General features: G+C 32.2%; 7 protein-coding genes across 7 annotated transcripts, besides 1 other annotated feature; 3 read left to right on the forward strand and 4 right to left on the reverse strand. All coding sequences in view use genetic code 12, as the record gives it.

Annotated features, from left to right (window-relative positions):
* Positions 1 to 271: 271 nt before the first annotated feature.
* CAALFM_C703400CA (ATP-dependent RNA helicase) lies at positions 272 to 3,460 on the reverse strand (the record flags this gene model as incomplete). Its single annotated transcript, XM_706583.2, has 1 exon — positions 272 to 3,460. One exon carries the CDS (start codon positions 3,458 to 3,460, stop codon positions 272 to 274), a length of 3,189 nt encoding a protein of 1,062 aa, XP_711675.2.
* Positions 3,461 to 3,731: 271 nt separating this feature from the next.
* On the reverse strand, positions 3,732 to 5,696 carry CAALFM_C703410CA (uncharacterized protein; the record flags this gene model as incomplete). Its single annotated transcript, XM_706582.2, has 1 exon — positions 3,732 to 5,696. One exon carries the CDS (start codon positions 5,694 to 5,696, stop codon positions 3,732 to 3,734), a length of 1,965 nt encoding a protein of 654 aa, XP_711674.2.
* A 2,578-nt stretch (positions 5,697 to 8,274) lies between these two features.
* SNG3 (Sng3p) lies at positions 8,275 to 10,104 on the reverse strand (the record flags this gene model as incomplete). Its single annotated transcript, XM_706581.2, has 1 exon — positions 8,275 to 10,104. One exon carries the CDS (start codon positions 10,102 to 10,104, stop codon positions 8,275 to 8,277), a length of 1,830 nt encoding a protein of 609 aa, XP_711673.2.
* Positions 10,105 to 10,446: 342 nt separating this feature from the next.
* Positions 10,447 to 10,654: a long terminal repeat ((koppa-7a) Long terminal repeat (LTR); about 208 bp long, 10 copies per genome).
* Positions 10,655 to 11,228: 574 nt separating this feature from the next.
* SNG4 (Sng4p) lies at positions 11,229 to 12,890 on the forward strand (the record flags this gene model as incomplete). Its single annotated transcript, XM_706580.2, has 1 exon — positions 11,229 to 12,890. One exon carries the CDS (start codon positions 11,229 to 11,231, stop codon positions 12,888 to 12,890), a length of 1,662 nt encoding a protein of 553 aa, XP_711672.2.
* A 94-nt stretch (positions 12,891 to 12,984) lies between these two features.
* HSM3 (Hsm3p) lies at positions 12,985 to 14,403 on the reverse strand (the record flags this gene model as incomplete). The annotated part of the gene is made up of 1 exon (XM_706579.1): positions 12,985 to 14,403. One exon carries the CDS (start codon positions 14,401 to 14,403, stop codon positions 12,985 to 12,987), a length of 1,419 nt encoding a protein of 472 aa, XP_711671.1.
* A 2,372-nt stretch (positions 14,404 to 16,775) lies between these two features.
* On the forward strand, positions 16,776 to 18,596 carry CAALFM_C703460WA (uncharacterized protein; the record flags this gene model as incomplete). The annotated part of the gene is made up of 1 exon (XM_706578.1): positions 16,776 to 18,596. One exon carries the CDS (start codon positions 16,776 to 16,778, stop codon positions 18,594 to 18,596), a length of 1,821 nt encoding a protein of 606 aa, XP_711670.1.
* Positions 18,597 to 19,667: 1,071 nt separating this feature from the next.
* On the forward strand, positions 19,668 to 20,345 carry CAALFM_C703470WA (uncharacterized protein; the record flags this gene model as incomplete). Its single annotated transcript, XM_706577.2, has 1 exon — positions 19,668 to 20,345. The coding sequence occupies one exon, from the start codon at positions 19,668 to 19,670 to the stop codon at positions 20,343 to 20,345; it is 678 nt and encodes a 225-aa protein (XP_711669.2).
* Positions 20,346 to 21,557: the final 1,212 nt, after the last annotated feature.

A 21,557-nucleotide genomic window follows, 5' to 3' on the forward strand; every position in this document is an offset into this window, starting at 1 on the left:
TGAGGATAGTAATTTATAATCTATTGAGATATTCTATTCAATTGGGTCCACTGAGTTAGAATTATTGGAAATGATGAATATAAGTATACGTCAATGTTGATGGCAAAGTTAGCTTTAACCTCAAAGATTTTTTTCTTTCCTTTTCTCGCCTTCCACCAGATTTTTGATTTCTACCATTTCCACTACCAATTCAAACGAACTCTACCAGAAAAAGTCGTGTGTTTCATACAATCAACTACTACTACTATTAGTACACATATTATTATTATTATTACATATACAATGAAGATACTTGTACAAAATCTCTATTGATCAATTCAATACATTTTTCAAATTTATCAACCAATTCTTGATTACCAATGATTTTTGATGCATCTACCAATTGTTTAATCAATTCGATTTCTCTTCTTAAGGCACGAATTATACTACCTTCATAAATATCAGTCATTTTACAAATTGAACTGAATGAAGCACCATTAGACCATACAAATACAACTTCAACTAAGGCAAGATTGAATTGTTCAATATAATCTTTTTCAACAATTTCTAATCCACTTTGTTTTGAAATTTTAGCAATTTTATTAGCGGTTTCATGAATTACTTTTGCTGGTTCAGCAAGTTCTGGTTTTAATTTAGGTAATTCTTTAGCTCGTTCTTGGAAAATAAATGCTGACAATAATCCACAAATTTGCTGTGGAGTTAACTCATTGAAAAACCCGGAGAATAATAACTCAGTAATCATTAATTCATCACCAGTAGATAATTCAGCAGCTACTCTACCTTTCAATTCAACAACTTCTTCTGAACCAGTGAATTCTAATTTTTTCAAAACTCGTTTCATATTCGATAATTGATCTAATTGAATGATTGATTTGGCTTGGAATATTTGTTCCTCTAATTTTTTGATTTGATTGTTTAAATCAACTTTTGCAGTGTATTTGGCATATAAATCATCCAATCTAGCGCTATTATTCAATGGATTAGAAACTATTTTAGAATCTAAAATATCAATTTTTTGTAGAAGTTTTTTGAAATCATCATCAGTGATTTTCATACTTTGTACTGGATCAATTAATGGGATTCCATCGGGTAATCTTTTCGGTAAATCTTTCAAAGTTTTAACCAATGTTCTCTTGGCAGTCGAACTCTTATAATCATCAGGAACTCTTAATCTAACAGTACTAATCTTCTCAATTGAGCTTAAGGTGATAGAAATAAATTCAGCTCTGGTTTGTTCCCCTGATTTAGCTGGTCGAATACCTTCAGGCAACATAGGGTTAAATTTTTTAATTAAATTGACTGGTGAATCAATAAACATGGTTGTTATAAATACTTCAACAACGTATGCATCATGTGGAGCAAATTCTTCTTGGTGTCTACGGTTCCTTTTCGTAAATGTGGTAACCATACCCCATCCATAATCAAGATCACCAATTTTAACTTTAATAACTCTACCATCTTGTAAAAATGGTAAAATATTACCTGGGTGAGTAATAACTTTACGTACATCTTCATTATATTTTAACAATTGTTGTTTCAAATCATAATAGTCCTTTATAATTGGTTCATCTTCAATGGTAATATCAGCAAATTCTTGTTTACATTGAGCTAATTTCCCCTCTAAAATAGGAACACTAGATGCCTTTTGGAATTGGAAAAATGAATGTTCCAACATGAATTCCGGGGAAATACCTTCCACTCTCATTAAATTAAGAATCATATTGTATCCTAAATGGAATGCAGAATCTAATCTATCAGCTTGACCCTTTACCATACCTTTAGCTACTTGTGGTTCCATTTTCTCATCGATCATCATTATAACAATACCACGATCATCCAACCCACGTCTACCGGCACGTCCAGACATTTGGATATATTCACCACCAGAAACCCATCTAAAACCAACACCATCCCATTTACGCACGGATGTAAAAACAACGGTTTTAGCCGGCATATTTAATCCAATAGAAAAAGTTTCAGTGGCAAATAATACTTTTAAAAATCCTTCTTGGAATAAAATTTCAATAATTTCTTTCAAAATTGGTAATAACCCTGAATGATGGATACCAATACCTCTTTTCAATAATGGTAGAATGTTTTTAATTTGAGGTAATTCACGATCAGCTTCAGGTAGCAATTCAATGGCATTATAAAAGATTTGTGTCAATGAATTACGTTCTTCATCAGTATTGAAATCTAATTTTGACATTTTTAAAGCTAAAGATTCACAATCACGTTTAGAAAATGAAAATACAATAACCGGATTATACTTTTTCATATAAATCATTTTCACAATTTTATAGATATCACCTTTACCATCTTGATGATTACGACCTTTATTGGTTTTACCCTTTTTATTACCTCTACCACTATCACTTGAAGCAGGGTCGTCGCCACTATTATCACTGATAGTTGCCATTGCCTTTTGAAAATTTTCTTCTCTGAATGTCCCTTTTTCATCAACAACTAAATGGATACCATCACCACCAGCAGGGAACAAATAATGTTGTAAAGGAGTTGGTCTAAAATCAGTGTAAACAACATGACATGGTTGATTGTGAATTTTCACAATCCATTCAGCAAATTCCATAGCATTAGGGATTGTAGCTGATAAAAATACATAATGAACCTTATCGGGTAATAAAATAATCGTTTCTTCCCAAACAACCCCACGAGACTTATCTCTCATATAATGGACTTCATCAAACACTACCCAAGCAACTTCACGCATCACTTCTGACCCTCTATAAAGCATACTTCTTAAAATTTCTGTAGTCATGACTAAACACCCAGCATCAGGATTAATGGTGACATCACCAGTCATTAACCCAACATCACCAAAAATTGCTTGTAATTCACGGAATTTTTGATTTGATAAAGCTTTAATAGGGGAAGTATAAATAACTCTTTGTTTATCTCTCAAGGATTGGGCAATAGCGTATTCTGCCACCACGGTTTTACCAGCAGAAGTATGAGCTGAGACTAAAACACTTTCATTTCTATCTATACATGAAATAGCGGTGTCTTGGAACGGATCTAATGTGAATGGATAAGTTCTAGCTTCATGTTTACGTTTATGTTCACCAATTGGTACATAAGGATATGATGGTGGGATGGCTACTTGATGTCTAATTTGATGTTTTAATTTCAATTTATTATCTGCGTCAACCGTGGCAGAATTACTCAATCCTTCACTTGGTTTGACTTCTCTAGATGTTTCAATTTCAACTGAATCAAAAACAACTGGTTTAATATCTTCAGCTTGTTTATGTTTTTTGTTATTACTACTACTACTGTTGTTGCTGTTGGTAGTTGTTTTGTTGTTGTTGTCGAACTGACGTTTCTTCGTAGAGCGAGTTTGATTATCTGTGGTTTCTGGTTTCACTTCATCTTTGATTTCTTCTATTTTAGGTGGAGCTGCTTGAGGAGCTTCATCAAAGACATCAAACAAGTCATCCATCTTTTGTAGTTGGTTGTAATGTTTGATGGTTAAAGGATTGAATTTTACTATGAATTTTTTTTTTCTTTTTGTAGTTCTTGTTCTATTTAACATACATCTCATCACTAACAGGGAAGAAAAAAAAAATCTCATACTAAAGAAAGGTTACACAAAATCTACTACAAGTATTATTAACAGATTAAATACACGACTGGTTTAATTTGGTATCAATTTAATATTATGATAATTGTTTAATATTTATATATGTAGTCTATTTACTATTATTGAATATCTATACAGCTACTGTATGAGAATTTTTATTTCCTAATGTTTTTAAAGTATCCCATTTTTCTTTATCATATTCACCAAACACTTGACTAGGTAAACTACTAATTCTTGATTCTTGATTTGTTTGATGATGTTCATCTTCATCATCTTCGTCATCATCTTTGTCTTGTTCATTGTTTTTAACTTTTTTGGTTCTACTTTCTTTCTCTTTGGGTTGTGCGGATGATGATGATGATATTTGTGGTGGTTGTGCTAATGCAAATGGTTGTACTTCGTATACATCATTAATATCAAAATTTGTAGTTTGAATATCCCATAAATCAATAGGTTCAGCAATTACTTTCAGATGATGACTTGAATGGAAACTATGTTTATCCAAATACCATGAATGTTGCTGATGTGGATGTGAATGAGTCCATGAATTGTCATGGAATTGGAAATTGGGTACACTGGTACTATGTTTATGTAATTTGAGTATTGATTTCAATTTATTTGGTGATGTTGATCTCGAAGATGAAAATGAAGATTTCAAAGACATTGTATTGGAAATTGTTGAATTTGAATGTTTATGGAAATTTGGTCCGACTACCGATCTAGATTTGAAAATTCGTTTAGGACTACTGTCATGTAAGAATTTCCTTATTGGTGAAGTTCTTGTTGATGGTTGTCTAGATCTTGATTGTTGTTGTTGTTGTTGAGGTGGTGTCTTTGGTTCAGGTGCAAGTTTGTTTTCATTTTCAAATTGAAATTCTTCAATATTGGTGGATACTGGAGTAATGATAGGTTTAGGACTACTTGATTTTCTGAAAGTGTATAATGAAGGTGCACCATTTTCATATAATGAAGGTTCACTGAAACTTCGATTCAGAATTGAAGGTCTCTTGGAAGTAATATCACTTAATTGATCAATATTTTCCACAACTTCATTTGGAGGCAACAAATATTCTCCTTGATAAAGTTCACTCTTGATACTCGTTTTTTTATCAAATAATTGTGATCCATCAATCAAATTGGAGCTTCCATCGATAATATTGTAGCCAGATATCTGTTGCAAATTATTGAGTTCTTCCATATTGATTTCAGGGATATTTGTTGGTGTGCCGTCAATTTTTCTCACTATTGCGGTGGTCAAATTTGTGCTAGAAGGTATATTTTCTAACCCAGTTAATGTGTTGCTATAATCATCAGATATATTCTGTTTAAGAACACCAGGTAATAAATTTTGATTCAAATTTGCAATCATAATCTTCTCATCATGAATAGATTTCCATCGTTGTCGTTTCAATTGTTGATTTGCCTTGGTGTCTTGATCCTCTAGGTTGACCATGAGTATACTTCTTGCATTATCTAAATCTCCGCGTACTGAATTGGCATTACTTCCCAAATAATAACTAAAATCACAATTTATTGGTGTGGCATTTGGAGGTAAAGCAAGAGTTATTTTATCTTTAGAATTGATCCAATCATTTTCCATTGAATATTCTGAAGATGGTTCAGTATTGATGTTGTTGGCTATGATGGCTGGGTTGGTATTGTATAAAGTTGCTTCAGAAGTCTTTTTGGAAATCAAATCATTCAGATAAATTTCTGATTCTTCGTTTGTATTATTTAAACCTGTTTTCAGTATGATCATCCACAGTAGTAACATTATAAATGAAGCTATAAGAAACACCAAATTAACAATAAATATAATTGTGATTGGGATATAATAAAGTTGTTTATGAGGAACATTGATTATGAATAATATACCGGATATTATATTGAAAATGGAAAATATTAGTTGTATTGATATAGAGATAACATTGGAATAAATGATTGGGATTATTGAATATAATGGAATAATAAATGAACTGATTGTTAATATCAAATGATATACATTTTGTTGATTCGATATTATTGTTAGTGTTCCAAGTGCAATGCTTAATGATATAGTCGCTATAGTAGATCCTAATTGTAAGTATTCAATCATGATGGTATCAATGCAGGTTATATATAAATAAATGAGAATAAATGCTGTAAATGAAATGAAATAAAATAAATTTCAGGATATTTGGGTTTGTTGTGGGTTTTTATATAAGATTGAATTGTCAAATTGTGTTTTCGGTAATGTTGTTGTTGTTGTAATTTGTTACAGAAACAATGATCAAGTGGAGTTAATATAAATGGATTTATGCCTTGTTTGAAAAATATGCAAATTATGAAAATTGAATCCACACACACAACTTTAAGTAATAACGAAAGTTTAAATGAATCAGTAAATTGAAACTGAAAGACTTGAAACTGAAAGTAAAAATGAAGAAAATGGACAATAATTTAAATATATTCCAAACCTTCTGGGGAAAAGTGTGTAACTTTATAAAAAATAATGTTAAGTTGTTGACAATTAATGGAAATATTGAGTGAACAATAATGGTTTGAAATTAATCGGAAATAATAGAATCAAAGAAATAAAAAAAAAAGGAAAAGTGGAAAGTTTGAAATTTTACTTGTTGGTAGTTGTAGATGTGACTTCGTTATAAGATGGAATTAACTCTAAAGTTATATGACAATGTTTATAATGAATAATACAACAATGTTGGTAACTATGGGAAGTGGAATGAAATTCTGTTTATATGAAAAAAGTATGAACTGAAATTAGGATCAAATCGTTAATTCTTTCTCTATTGTAAACTTTTTCCACAAGTAATGTTGAGCTTCTTTCTTCTATTGCTGCTAAATTAATCAGTTATGATATGTATATATGAATGAATTAATTAATGAATGTTGTTGTTATTGTTGGTTTGTCAATTAACTTGCATAATCGGAGGACAAGCAAATAAAGAAAACAAAATAAAATAATATAAAACAAAGAAAGCAAAATTAGTTTTATCTCATCACAAATAGAATAAAAATTAAATTAAATTGATTTCAAGGAATTATGAAATATCAGCCATTTGTTAGAATCAAATTGTCGAAAAAAAAAGGAGAGATCAATTTAAAACTAAATGGCTTAGGGGCGAAGACAAGTAAAAACTACAAAGAGGAGTTCATGAGTCGAAAAGAATGGCCAAATAAAATTTTTGTGATTGAATGTTATGTATTTGTCCCAATTAGGAAATTGGTTGCTAATTTGAAGCTACATGCAGGATAGTTTTTTTTGTGTAGTGATTGCTGATGTGGGTGGTGAGTATCGTGATTTTACTCCCCCCTACAAACGAAGAGCTTTCGCCAGTTAGTCCAATTGACTGAACCAAAACTAACACCCCCCTCAATACTTTCCTCTTGTCGGCTTTTATTTTGCATTAAACTGAAACATATCTTAAACAATAGATAAAGAATTACAAGCCTTTTGACGTTATTATTGTTGTTGTATTATTACTGTGTGATTCAAAAAAATTTTTTCTTAAACAAATTCAGGCTTAACAAATACTTTTTTCGTGAAAAGTTTGTTTAATTTCTCATACAAAAAATTTTTGACATTCTATATTGTAGTTTTCACCGTCAACACTAAACCAAAGTAGTACTCGGTATTCGTGAAGTATCACTTTCATGTGGTTATCACACAATATACAAATTAAACCTTAAAATATTTCAAAAGAATTTCTTTGTTGGAATGTTGTGTTGTGTCGTGTCACGTTACTTTACATTCATCACAATTTGCACTAAAAAGAAAAAAATAGAATTCCATCAAGTGATAATAAGGTATGGCGGGGTGACGGTGATGGTTACATCGTGATAAGTTTAACATAATGGTAGTTCTTGTGCCCCTTTTCATTATTCCATTTGTCCCGTCCTGTCCCCCGCCTTGGCCGTTATTATCTATATGGTTAAGTACTTCCTATTGTTCCACAGTTTTTTTTGGGCACATTCTTTGCATTCGGCTTCGTCTTCTTTCTACCATCCTTTTGTAAGATTCCTAGTACACACATGAAGAATAAATGGACCTTAGCAATAACTTCCGTTGGTCCCACTTTCGAGTCAACTGTGGAATAACTTAAAGTACTTACATTTACGATTTTCATACACGAGAATAGAATTAAGATTCAGAATGTACTGTATATACTGATAATGCTTATTGTGTACAAATTAAACTTGTATGTTACATTCTCTCTTCATTCTACATCAACAATGAAGGGTTCTTTCTTCTTTGTGTCAAGGTTTGTTGTTGTTGTTGTTGTTCTAGATGACGGCGATAGCCCGTTGATCGTTATTGAATATCGTCAATCCTGAACCGTTCTCAAACACAATGATAATAGAGCTATTGTTATGAAGTTCACAAGAAGGTTTAAAGGGAGTGGTGTAACAAAATACCACAAGGGAAGTTTAAAATTATTATTGCAAAAATTTTAGGGTTTAGTTCTGGAACAAAAAATCACCATATAGTCGAAAGCTTTATAATAAATACTAGAACTATCCTTATCATCCCGTGAAACTAATTTTTCTTCTTTGACGATAATGATACACAATTGTCACGTATTACGATTAAATTTACATCTATCTCTTTTTTGTTTCATTTGAAATTAATCGTCAAATTATCTATAAACTTATTACTACGAATTGAATTGTCATTATTTCTTTTCTGTTACTTGATTATTCTTATTGTCCTGTGATTCTTCCAAGTTGGTTTTTTGTTCTTCTGCTTTGGCTTTCTTGTTTGCCAACCATTTCATTACAAATGGTAACGCCGCATTACTTACAACCATCCAAGCAAACAAAATTCCAATATTTCTCCCCATATGACCTTTCCAAGCATTGAAATAAGCTACTTGTAAAAGATCATAAAAATTCTTCAATGGCATGGCATAACCATAACGATAGAATTTCGGACATAAAATAATAGGTGAAATTGTTGGTGCAAGATTGAGAACCACCGTGAATAGTAAAACAAATCCAATCATTGGTGGTTTCAAAGCAAAAACAATCAATACAAAAAATTCAATAACACTTCCAATGGCCGACATTAACAAATAAGAAAACACCCAAATCACTAAAAACCCAGCATGACCAAAAGTTCCATTGAATGGTAAACCAAATGCCGTGTTCAAAACAACAAATGCCAATGAAATAATAAAATAAGCAACTTGATTAGACATCATTCTAAATATCACATATTTAATGCCCTTAACTTTAGATGCAATATACATTTGTATTTGAATAGAAAATACAAATGCGAAAAATGTAAGCACAATAAGGTAAACACCAGCTAATTGCATAGTAGCAGAAAATACTGGGTTAGGAACTGGATGTAAATCATGGATTGAAAATGTAGGAATGGTAGAAATCAATTGAGGAGCATTATTAATCACATTATTTGCTTGAGTAGAATTCAATGTTTTCAACATATTGACAACCAATCCACTTTGTGGAATAAACTTATAATAACCACGTAAGATTTGTCCAATGATCGTGACGATATAATTGTTGACAGCATTATAATCTCTTCCGGTTTCATATACAACTTCCATTAATGAATTTGTTGGGTTAAACGTTTTTGAACCACTAGCCAATGCTTGATACCAATTCAATGTTGCATTCTCATAAACATAAAATGCAGCCCAATATTTTTGATGATGAATTTGTCGATATACTTCTTCAGTTAAGGTGTTATTATGAGATGCAGCTAAATTGGACAATCTATCATAATCCCATATATCAAAATTACCTAATGCTTGAAGAGCCGGCACTTTAGTGAAATAACCTTCAATGGTTTGTCCGACAATATTGGGTAATTGGGTAGAATTTCTATCACCAATCATAATCGCCATTTTCAAGTTTTTGAATCGAGAAGTTCTATTATAATAAGATCCAGTATAAATACATAATACAGCAGCAAATCCAAGTACTAAATATACATAATTCTCTAAAACTTGCATCGCAATCTTGATTCTTTCTGATTTGAATTCTTTATCCCAGAAACTGTACTTTTTATTACTGAAAGCACTCACAATTGAACCTTTCCTTCTCTGGACAGGTTGTTGTGGTGGCGGAGTGGTGCTATCACCAGTTAAATCTGCTTTTGATTCTTGGGATCCAGTTGAGCTTTCTTGCTGTTGTGGTTGTTGTCCTGTATAAGGTTGTGGGGTTTGCTCTTCTTCATCACTACTTTTTGAAGTCATGGCGTGGCTTAATTGTTTAGCTCCAAACATTTCTTCAACATAATTTTCATTCCCAATATCCAATATATCGTCTTCCACATCTTCCACCAAACTTTCTTGTGTTATATTACTAGCATTGAAAAAACTTGATGCTGAATTAGATAATCTTCGTATCATTGACGGTCTGCGTGATGATGGCTCATTGACCGCTGATGGTTGATATTGAACTGGTTCCTCTTGTGAGTGAATATCTGATTGTAACGATGACGTTACACTGGAAACATCATGGTCTATTCTGGACATTATTCGTAGTCAGTTAGATATGACTTTAAATTCTAACTTTTAGAGCTGGTATTGGAGGTTGATAAGTGGAAAACGAAAGTTTATGTTATTGGAAAAAAAATAAAGGAAAATTAAATAGACAGATAGTATTAATTAAATAACAATGAACTAGAGGGATGGAGGAATTTCAAAAGATGGGACAAAATACCATGAGCACGGAACGGCAGGAAGAAAACTAACGCAAATGTACTAAAAATAAACAAATGTATACTAATTGGGGGAAGACCATCGACTAAAAAAACAAAATTATACACTATTGCACGACGGTATAAAAATATGGAAGATTATTTATCATCACCAACCTGTCATAGGAATGTTACTAATTATACCATTCTCGGTTAACACACTACTATTGCGATGACGTGCTCGCACATCCACCTTACCATACTATAAATATGGGTGCTCGCCACCTCTACTTACGTAGTTCTATACTTTTACTCTTCATACGACTATCCGCTTTTTCCCCAAATACACATGCCTAAAGGACTTATGCCCTGTCAGGCCTATGACACAACCCGTCAGCCGTTTCTATATGTAAAATGTGGGAACAGCAATAACACCCCTAGTTCAGAGACAATTTTCCTACAAAGCTACGTACTTGGAATGAGAAACACAAAATTATCGTACGAGTTCTTCAGAAGTAGAATGGAGAAACTCTAGACGAATGAGCATAGTAACATGAACATTAACGATTTTTTATAGAATAGAAAAGTAAAAACTACATATATATAGACACTAAATGAATGAGTGTGGACGCCTCAGCATTATTTAGACTATTGTAGTCTTCCTCCTCTTCCCTCTTCTTCTTCTTGCTCGTTCAACAATAATACAAAAAATTTTATTAACCCCCTATTGTTATCAATTCTGTGACATATTTGACAGTATTATTTTTCTATTGGGGCTTGTTTATTTTTTTTCTAGTATTGTGGTTCATCAGACACCCTTCAACAACTACAACAACAACTCCAAAAACCCTGTCTTCGTATTCTTTTGGCTATAACTTACACCATCTCGTCTGTCTTCACTGATTTAAATATATCTTGAAAGATTGGCTGTCTTTAGAAATCAACACCCAATCCACTCTAATGACAGAAGCTACGGGGAATTCGGAAACAACAACAACAACTCCAAGAGACAGGATTACAAATTCTGACTCGGTGGATCCATTATCCTCAGAAAGTGCTCAATTTTACGATGCTCATGATGCATTGGAAGCTGATGGAGTATATGCCACGGCTGTGCAAAAAGTCCAATCGCAAAGATTAGAAACAGAACATCGACAAGATAATGTACCGGGAACATCAACAACAACAACAGTTCCTCAAGGTGATGTCAAAGGTGAAAAGCATGAAGATCAACATGATACACAATCATTAACCATCAAGGAAAGGGATCATGAATATTTCAAAATGATTCCACAATTCTTTTTTGTTTATCTTCAAGTCTTCTGTATATTTTTAGGATTTTTATCAATGTATTGGGGGTCAATATATCATCGTGACCAACGTTACAGGAATGTTGGTTATTTAGTGGTCAATGAAGATTCACAATTTCAAGTGCCCAATGGGTCAGGCTCGGCATCGTCATCAACAGTAGAACCCTATTTGGGTAATGCTATGCTCAATATGTTAACTAATAACAAAACAATTGAGAATCTTGGAGATTTTCAAATTGTGAATTTGACAGATTTCACCCAATTAGCAAAAAAACACAATAATACCATATTAGAAGAAGTTCAACGACAAGTACATCATCAAAAATATTGGGGTGCCATATATATTGCCCCAAATAGTACCCAAAACATATATCAAGGGTTTTCAACAGGTAATGCATCGTATATGCAGAATGTGAATCAATCAATAACTGTTGTTTATGAAACAGGACGTCATTTTTCAGCATTAAGTCAATATCTTAATCGGAATTTGAATCTTGTTAGTGAAGCATGGATTCGTGATTATGCATCATCCCAAGTATATCAACCAATTTTAGGTCAATTGAATTCTACTCAACGAGAATATTTATTGAGTAATAATCAAACAATCGCTATTTTCACAACGTTACCTACATTTAATTTTATTGACCAAAGACCATCACCTAGTCCTGCAGTTTTAGGACCTTCTGAAATTCAATTGATTTATTGTTTGATTATATCATTTTACAGTTATAATTTTTCTAAAGATATTTATGCCTATATGAGAAAGAAAATTAAATATCGATCTTATTTATTTTATAAATTCTTGATATCTCAATTGCATGCATTTGTGTTGGCATTAGTTTATTCCTTAATGGCTATTGCGTTCCAAATCCCTACTAGTGTTGCCTTTGGGAAATCAGGGTTTTTAGTGCTTTGGATGTTTATTTTCTTATATATTAGTGCCACGGGGGTTATTAATGAAGTAGTGGTGCTGATCATATTAACTTTTGGGAAACAACAATTGATTGCTCCTTGGATGGTGTTTAATATTGTTGCCAACGTGTCGACAACGTTTGCTCCATTTGTTTTAACTCCAGGGTTCTTCCGATTCGGGTATGCCTTGCCAATGTATAATGCTTATGAAGCTGTGAAAGTTGTATTTTTTGATACTTGGAAAGGTCATTTAGGAAGAAACCTTGGAGTTTTGATAATTTGGATTGTTGTGGGAAATGTGTCATTATTATTTGTCAGTCATTGGTCTACCCAAAGAGCTAAAAAGATAGCATTAGCAGAAAAGCAAAAGAAGAAGGAACAACAACAAGTAGACAAATAGATTTTTTTTAAAAAAAAAGAACTAGTACTTATATATATATATAAACAAAACAACCTTAATATCGGTTTATACTATATTTTTCTAATTACTTCTTCTAGGCAGTTTCATCAATAATATCAACTCTTGGAGCAGCATTACGAAAAACTCTACCAAATGTCATCAATTCGTAATTTCTCGTCAATTCTTGATGCCAAAATTCAAATCCTGGTACCGAATCATCATTTAACAAGTTTTGTAAAATTTCCAATTTTAAATTCCATAATTCGTTATTTCTAAGATCTTCAGTTTCTAATAAATTCGTAGACATAATAGTAGGCAAATTATTAAATAAATGTTCTTTACTATGATTATGAGTCGACATTTCCAATAATAATTTAAACAATTTATCCATTGGTAATTGTGATAATTTTTCATTATTTAAATGTAATTTCAATTGATAAAATATTGTCGTTGAACTCATGAAATTTAACAAAATGGGGAAATATAAATTATTAGTAAATAAATTTAAATGAGCCAATACATCAGGATAAATTGAATTATTCAATTCATAAATAACTTGAGGATTAGCTTTGCTAAGTAATCGAATATCGGAATTTTCAGTTTTCTCAAATACTTCAAGTAAATTATGAGTTTTAAAAATTTGACTCTTGAAAAGTATATCAGTATATGATTGAGTGAATGATAATTGTGCCACAAGTTCAACTACTTCATTCTTAACCAACAAGTCAAACTTATCATATAATGATAATATATCACTCAATGGGAGACTCAAATCAACTGGAGCTTTCAATCTAACCAATTTCACATAAAATTGAATCAATAAAATCAAGAATAAAGGATCATCCTGGTATTTCAAAAATTCTTGTTTGGTAAAACTGTACAAATGAGGTGAAAATTCTGGTAAATACCGTAATAACAAATTCACCAAATCCAAATAACGTGACAATAATACAGTATTTCCCTGGTCTCGAATTTTCTTCAAAATGGGGAGACACAGTTCAAGTAAATTGATTTCTTCAATACCATTTAACACGGTAATTAAACGTTCAATCTTGTTTAATACTGAAATTGGGGTCTTTTTAAAGTATACCTCGCGTAACAATCTACTAATCACGTTATTGTCACGTAAAAACTGCAATGTTTCCGGTTCTTGGAGATTCAATAAAATAACTTCAAGACATATTACACTGACATTCTCTAATTTTTCCTCAAATAAAAAGTGTAAAATGAAATCATTGGGATAATACATCAAAATTTGTTCAAAACTTAAATGGCTTAAAATTTCCGGTAATAATCGAATTAACACATTATCAGGATCAATTACATGAGCTTCTGAATTCATCAATATTCGATTGATTGCGGGAATGATTTGTTCAAAATATGATTGTTGGGCAACAGTTGATTGGTCAATGGTTAAAGTATACCTATCGATCAATTTTGACCCCAACGGTTGTTTTCTTTCATAACTCGTCTCTAGATTAGTTAAAACCTTGTATGATAATTCGTCCAACATGATGATACTGATAAAAAAAGTTTTTGTAGTATAATTTGAAACTGAAAAGATAAAATAAAAATGAATCAAAGAAGGGGGTGTTAAAGATTTCAGGAGTGGCGATGATGGTGGTGGGAGTGTCCTATTTTTATTTCTCCTTTTATTCGTCTGGTTTTTGCCCCTAAAAAACAAATATAGTTCACATCCCTTAAACTATTTTCCCGCACTCGCCGTAAATTGAAATATGTCACGCCCTAGTCTTGCAAAGAACACAAAAGTATAGTGTCTGAAGAGGAATACGAGGAGCATTTTATGAGAAACTACTACTATAGTAAGTAATTATAACCATAGCTCTAATTGATTATTACGATTGAGTTGGAAATTGTTTCCAATACAACAATTAAGACCAACTATTCAAGATATATTGTCTCTGAATCGATTTATTTTCTCTGTAAGAGTACTTCTATTTCGCTTTTGGCGTTCAGAAAAACCATAAGACTAAACCATTTGTAATACTTTTGTCCCTAAATTGTCACTGAATCAAATGAATTACTATACTGAGCTTTTTTTTATCCATCTTTGTTGTAAACCGGCAAAACAAGTTGACATTGCATTCATACAATTCCTCTTTAGCCCTATATATAACTGTATCTACTTGTAAACTAGGTAAATTCTCTTACCCGGATTTTAGACGCCAGAACTAATAAATACACAAACACAATACTACAAATATGATGGCGGTTAATAATTCTTTATATAATTCAACGCTGAACACAATTACAATTCTGTGATATCTGGGGTTATATTATCTCTCCACTATATAAATGACCTAAATTCCTCTTTTGCATCCAAAAAAATTTTCTTTTCTTTTCACTTTTCTTCTTTTTTTTTTCCATCTATATATCAATATATTTTTATTAATTATTTAAATCAATTGTTTGTTCACATTCCTAGGTTGTTGACTGCTTTATTCAATTCATATTGTTAAAAGAATGACGCTATGATTGATATCCAAGAAATTCCTTGATGGTCAAACCGCTGATAGATACCCTGATTTACTAACATAATTACAAGCTTCCAAAATTCATTATGCATCTTTCCTTTCCATTGCTTGTTTCAAATCAATCTGAAGTAACATTGTAATGTTTACATCCATTTTTGCCGCTTAAATTATTGAAATCACTTTGCCGCCAAAACAACAACGTACTGACGCAAACATAAAACTGGTTGTTGGGTCTATATCATTACGATAATAGATTCAACTCTAGTATTTAACATCTTTGGCTAAGAATATGCGAAGTACATCACAAGCCGTATTGGAAGGATTACTAATACAAAGAACTATATTGGTGTATAAATATGTGTAATATGTGTCTTTTACATACGATGTATAGGATTTGATATTTCGGGGGATAGGAGATAGGATGATTATGAGGGGTGTTATCAGGAGAGAAGTAGGTCCGAGGAAGACGTAGTTGGGGTCCACGGATTCGAAACTCTTCTGGTAGTACAGCGCATCTCTTCTAAGCAGGGCGTTAGGCGCAAGTCGAAGTACGAGAGCCACCGCTGGGGCAGTTGAATCTGTCTTGGGGTACGGTTGTGCCAGCTACTAAAACTTGTACCATCTCTAGCGCCAGTACTGGTTCTTGACCTGGCCAATCACCTCTACGGCCAGTAAAATCACGGTACCAGTGGCGAAAGCCCATGGCAACTGCTAAACTGGGAAGCCGGCAAATTAACTACCGCCCGAGTGAACTAAGTATTATAATATTAACTAAACTAGTATCCAATTCCTCTACTTCAATTTGAATTATATATATCAATGCCAATTTTGTAACTATTTACTATTCTTTCTAGGTTGTAGGATTTGTATCCCTCTGATCAAGTGCACTTATTCTTTATTTTAAAGCACTGCGAATTTTGTGTAACATAGAATAAATGTATACACATCAATTCCAATTATACTCAAAATATGTATGAGTTACTCTGAAGTGCTCAGAATTCATCTAGATGTCACATCTAAGCTAATCAGTTCGTGTTTGTCCCAAAATTGGTAGAGTGCGACAAAGAAGTGGTCAAAATGTGGAGCAAAGAAATGAGATCGTTGATACACTAGCGGTGAGTTTCCAGAAATCCAACTGTCTCATAACGAAAACGAAAAAAAAAAAATACCAATACAAACAATTATATTTTTGTGTACAATATTACTTATACAATATTACAACCTTAATTCCCTTTACAACAAAATTGACAACATTGCCACATCATTATAGTTACTAGAAATCCCAAGGATTTACTTCTACTAATAATTTGATTTGTTTTTCATTTTTAACTTCTTGACCGAATTTATTTATTTGTTCAAAGAATTTTTGCCAGTCACTATAATCAATCTCATGATGCCCAGTATTGATACTGATATTGACATCTTTGTTGTTCTAGGAAAACTTCCATCTGATATTGTTGGTTTGATTCTTGACTATTTACCAAAATGCATGTTGCATGAACTATTATACTTCCCACCTATTAGAGAAGTTGTTGCATCTGCAATTTTATCAAAGATGTTAATTAGTAACGTTTTACAAAGAAACACAGATTATAGTGAATGTAATTGTGACCTTTTGGATATCACGCCAAAAAAATTGAAGCGGGCTATAGATCAATGGAACATATTTCCCAAATTTGTTGTCATTAAGGATTTCAATTTATTCAAAGCTGTCTTAGATCTCTCTCCTCAAGTTTTACACAATGCTATAAATCTTTATGGCGTTTTTTGTGTCAAAAGTGACGCTGATCGACAAAAGAGTTTAGAAATACTTGTGAACTCCAATGTCAAATTTAGTCATTTCGCATTAATGAATTTTGGACATGTAACAACTTTACCTGCTGTAACTACAAGTCTTACCCTAGGAGATACAACATTAGCTAGTTACATGGTTGACGGACTAAAGAGGTTACACGTGAGTCAGGGGTTTATTGAAGAAAGAGTGACAAGTTATAATTTTCCGTCATCTTTAGAGGATTTAGAAATTGAAGGTCCGCGTTCACCTAAAGTGATTTTACCTCCAAATTTGCGTAAATTGAACATTGGAACAATTTCTGTCTCAATTGAATCCGCAACAGGCCAAGCAGGCAAGTTGGAAGAATTACTGCTTGCTTTACCACACATTGAATCCTTTGATGAGATTGGCATTGTTGCTCCAAACTTGAAAATATTAAATATCGAATACTGTGGCAAGCTAATCAATTATGACGGCTTAAAAAAATTTCAAAATTTAAAAGAATTATCTATAAAGTACTGCAACTATCCAATTGGAGTATTTGCAGGAAACTTATTTCCTGAGTTAAAGAAATTTGAATACATGGGGACAGATTATGACTTTGGAATCCCAGACTTTATACCTACGGATTTATTTGGTACCACATTAGAGTTTCCGCCAAATTTAAAATATTTATCGATAAAGTTTGCTAGTTTCATGAGGGTAGATTTGAGTACTTTAGTTCTTCCTTCCAAGTTGAAACATCTAGAACTTTGGGGTGTGAAACTTGGTTTTGGATACTTGCACCTTTCTGAAAATTTAGAATACGTACGTATCCGTTCACCAGAATTGGAGTTTGATGACAATTTCAGGATTCCTCAAAAGATGAAGTACTTTCAAGTAACCGCTAACTACTTCTATTTTGAGACACCAGATTTTATGTATCACTTACCAGATGGGTTAGAACACTTACAATTAGTTTCTCGTAAAGATGGAGACATGGGTCAATTATATAACAAAGTTCAGTGGCCAAAGTCATTAAAGATATTTCGTTTACATTATTTTAGCTTTAATTCGAGATCGTTGGCATTTTTGAAATTGAGTAAATCATGCCTTGAAGAGATTGATATTCGCGGTGGTCATTATAAGAGATTAAATGCAGATTCACTTCCAAAAAGTGTACGAGTTTTAATTTTGAAGAAAATGGGAATTCAAGAATTGTGTGGTTCCTTTGAACGGCTAAATAACCTAAACAAGTTGTTAGTCACACACACCAATCTTCGGAACCAAGCCCCTATAAAATTGCCAGTATCATCATTGAGCCTCATAGATTTACGATACTGTAAACTTGATACTAAGTCACCTTTTGTCGTGTCTATCCGACAGGAAAAGAATAAAAACACCTGCTTAAAAGTAAAAGAATCTGACTTTTGGGGCATGAGTGACATGGAAATGTGAAGTGTATTGAAGAAAATAGAGGGGAATTACTGTACGAATCTGTTTTTCCAATGTAATTTGAATCGAATTGGTTATATAACATAACAAGTAAACCAAGAACGCTTGAATAATGAAGCTGATGGCGACTGTGYTTATTATCATCATTTGTTTCCAAGAATGTTGACTGCTGAATACGAACATTTACTAATGCTGATTAGTGAATGATCAGTATGAATTGGAGAAGTATAATTGTTTTTGTATACAAATGATTTATGCATTATAATTGTTTGTTTTGTTTGAACCGCATKATTCCATAAGAAAAACTATTAAATATTGGTAATGACTATTGSAATGTACTTAAATATCAATGTTTTACCATCAAAGATGGATTATATATTGAAGTAGATATATAAATTAATTAATGAAAATGATACAGATAAGTAAAGACACTTCATTATAGAAACATCACTTTCAAGAGCATTTAAGGTCAAAATACAGTGGTGAGTATTCTAGTAAATCCCAAGGCATCAACACCACAAGAAAAATCTTTCTAAGCTTTTTGAAGAAAGTGATCKTTTTGGTTACACCAACAAGTTTGATTTCATGCAAATGGGACTGTTGAAGTTTGAGCTCTGTATAATGTGTGCAGAATTAACCAAATGTCGCGTGCCGAGTTGTACCCTTTTTTTTAGGTTTCACTTGATAATGTCATTCTTGTATTTAACCCATTAGCACTAGCAATAACGTCAAATCAACATACTCATACAATGTTCGATATTTAAGATTTCTAAATCAAATGATCACTTTACATCTATATTAGTAAGCATATTGAAGATACATCAAATCCCATCAATATTTTGAGAATAATCCATAAATTTAAAGACTCCATAAGGTATTTAATTACAAAATCAACGATACCTAGCTAGCCATTCCACTGGCATTAGGATCCAAAATCTCATATTAGTTGATTGAATCACCAATTGCTATTAGAAATACAACAATGTCAATAGTTACTACTGACGTTAATCTTTTCCAGGAAGTAGCCAAACTTCCCTCCGAAATCACTGCTATAATACTTGGTTATTTACCAAAATGTATACTATTATACAAAAGATTAAGTGGCCCTTAGTATTATGTGATTTTGTTTTCAAAAATTTTAATACTAATTACCGGACATTGGAGTTATTGAATTTAAAAGAATCTAGACTTCAAGAAATTAGGTTCAGTGGAGGTCATGTTAAAGAGTTGAGTATTGATTTATTTCCAGTTAGTGTTGAAAATTTAACTTTAATGGAAATGGGGATCCATGAACTATCTGCTTCATTTGAAAGTTTGAAGAACTTGTACAGGTTGTCACTAATGGGAAATCAATTGAGAAATGTAAATTCTGTCAAATTGCCAGTATCATCTTTGGAGGTTTTAAACGTACGTCAATGTAACCTTCGTTTGATATCACCATTTTTRGTTTCAATGCTTGAGGAGAAGAATCAGAACGCAAATCTAAGAGTAGAGGCTACAGGAAATTTGAATGTGAATATAAATGATGYGAGGAAAGTAATGAAAGCAATCAAAGGTCTCTCATTAGAGCTCAACAGACTCAATGATTCTATATTGAAAATATCTAACCATTCTTATCGTTTGGAAGCTGTATATCGTGATTTTGATCCTTAGTTTGAAACTCCTCAATCTTCTGAGACTGAAGAGGTGGTCTCCGATTATGATTCAGACGATCTTTACAATGGAAGTGTGTTTTATCTGGATGAAAATTAACGATGATTATTATTATTATCACCATAACACTATTTTCGAAGATCTGGAGTTGGTTAGTGATGATGAAGCAGCTTCTTGAAGCATTGGCATTTTATACGTTATTTAGTCTATGTCACCTACTCTAATAGTTATTCTAAAACAGGTTACAATTTTTATTTAAATACTCTTTAACTCGGGTTTATACAGACTTGATTCTTCGTGTTTTTTAGTCGCTTCTGCAATTTTGTTAGATATTTGCATCATCACTAAACGTATTAGCAGACACCGTCGTAGAGAAGAGAGTATAACTAGTAATTGCAATTATAATTATATTCATATACAAATGGCAGCGGATAATTTGAGGCAGATTAAAATATATCTCAAGGTTATCGGGCTAGTGGAAGTTTTTGCCCTTTCTTTATTTGAACTATATCAATGTTTTACATTACTTTACTTTCTTTGATTGCTTCAGATTTATTGCTGATTTAATGGATGTTTCTGAGAATCCAGTGACTTTATTKCTTTTTTTTCTCAACTTTTTATAGTCACTTAATATTCGAAATCTAGAGCAAATTTTGTTTTATGTAGCTATTAATGAGTTGAGAATAGCTTTTTCTTCATAAAATAGCCTGTTAAAATAGCAAGTGATTCCAAGAATCTACTACGATTGATGCAAAATTTCTTAATCTTAATCAGAGATATACTTGATTTACTGTATGATCTATGATATCTATACGTTTATCGATTCCTAGAAGATCTTATGAGACCACTCGACTGTTATCTATCTATCACTAGAAAGATATCATATTTCACAGTATTATTGTTCTTCTTCTATGCATAGAAAGAGATAGAACTGAATGAATATTTCACTTTTTGTTCGTAAACCATTGAATCCACAATTTGGGTGAACTTTAAAGGAATGATGATAATGTAATTATACATGAAATTATCAGCAATAGTCCGCCCAATAGTGTTGTAATTATTTCACAAGGCAAATGAAATTCTTGAATATTTTCCATAACATTCTTGTCTAGAATTTTTTAACATTCATCACACAAAATTGATTTTTTTTTTTTCAAATACTTACTAGTAAGCGAGACCAGGGCGAGGCAATACGGCCAAAAAAAAAACATGTAGCCTACCTGATATTACAAGTTGAAAACGCCTTGATTATTTGGTTCGAAATTTCCATAATGTAGTAATTAATTAGTACGAAAATGTCATCTCAACCAT

The sequence above is a fragment of the Candida albicans genome, chromosome 7, assembly GCF_000182965.3.
Source record: "Candida albicans SC5314 chromosome 7, complete sequence".
Classification (NCBI taxonomy): domain Eukaryota; kingdom Fungi; phylum Ascomycota; class Pichiomycetes; order Serinales; family Debaryomycetaceae; genus Candida; species Candida albicans.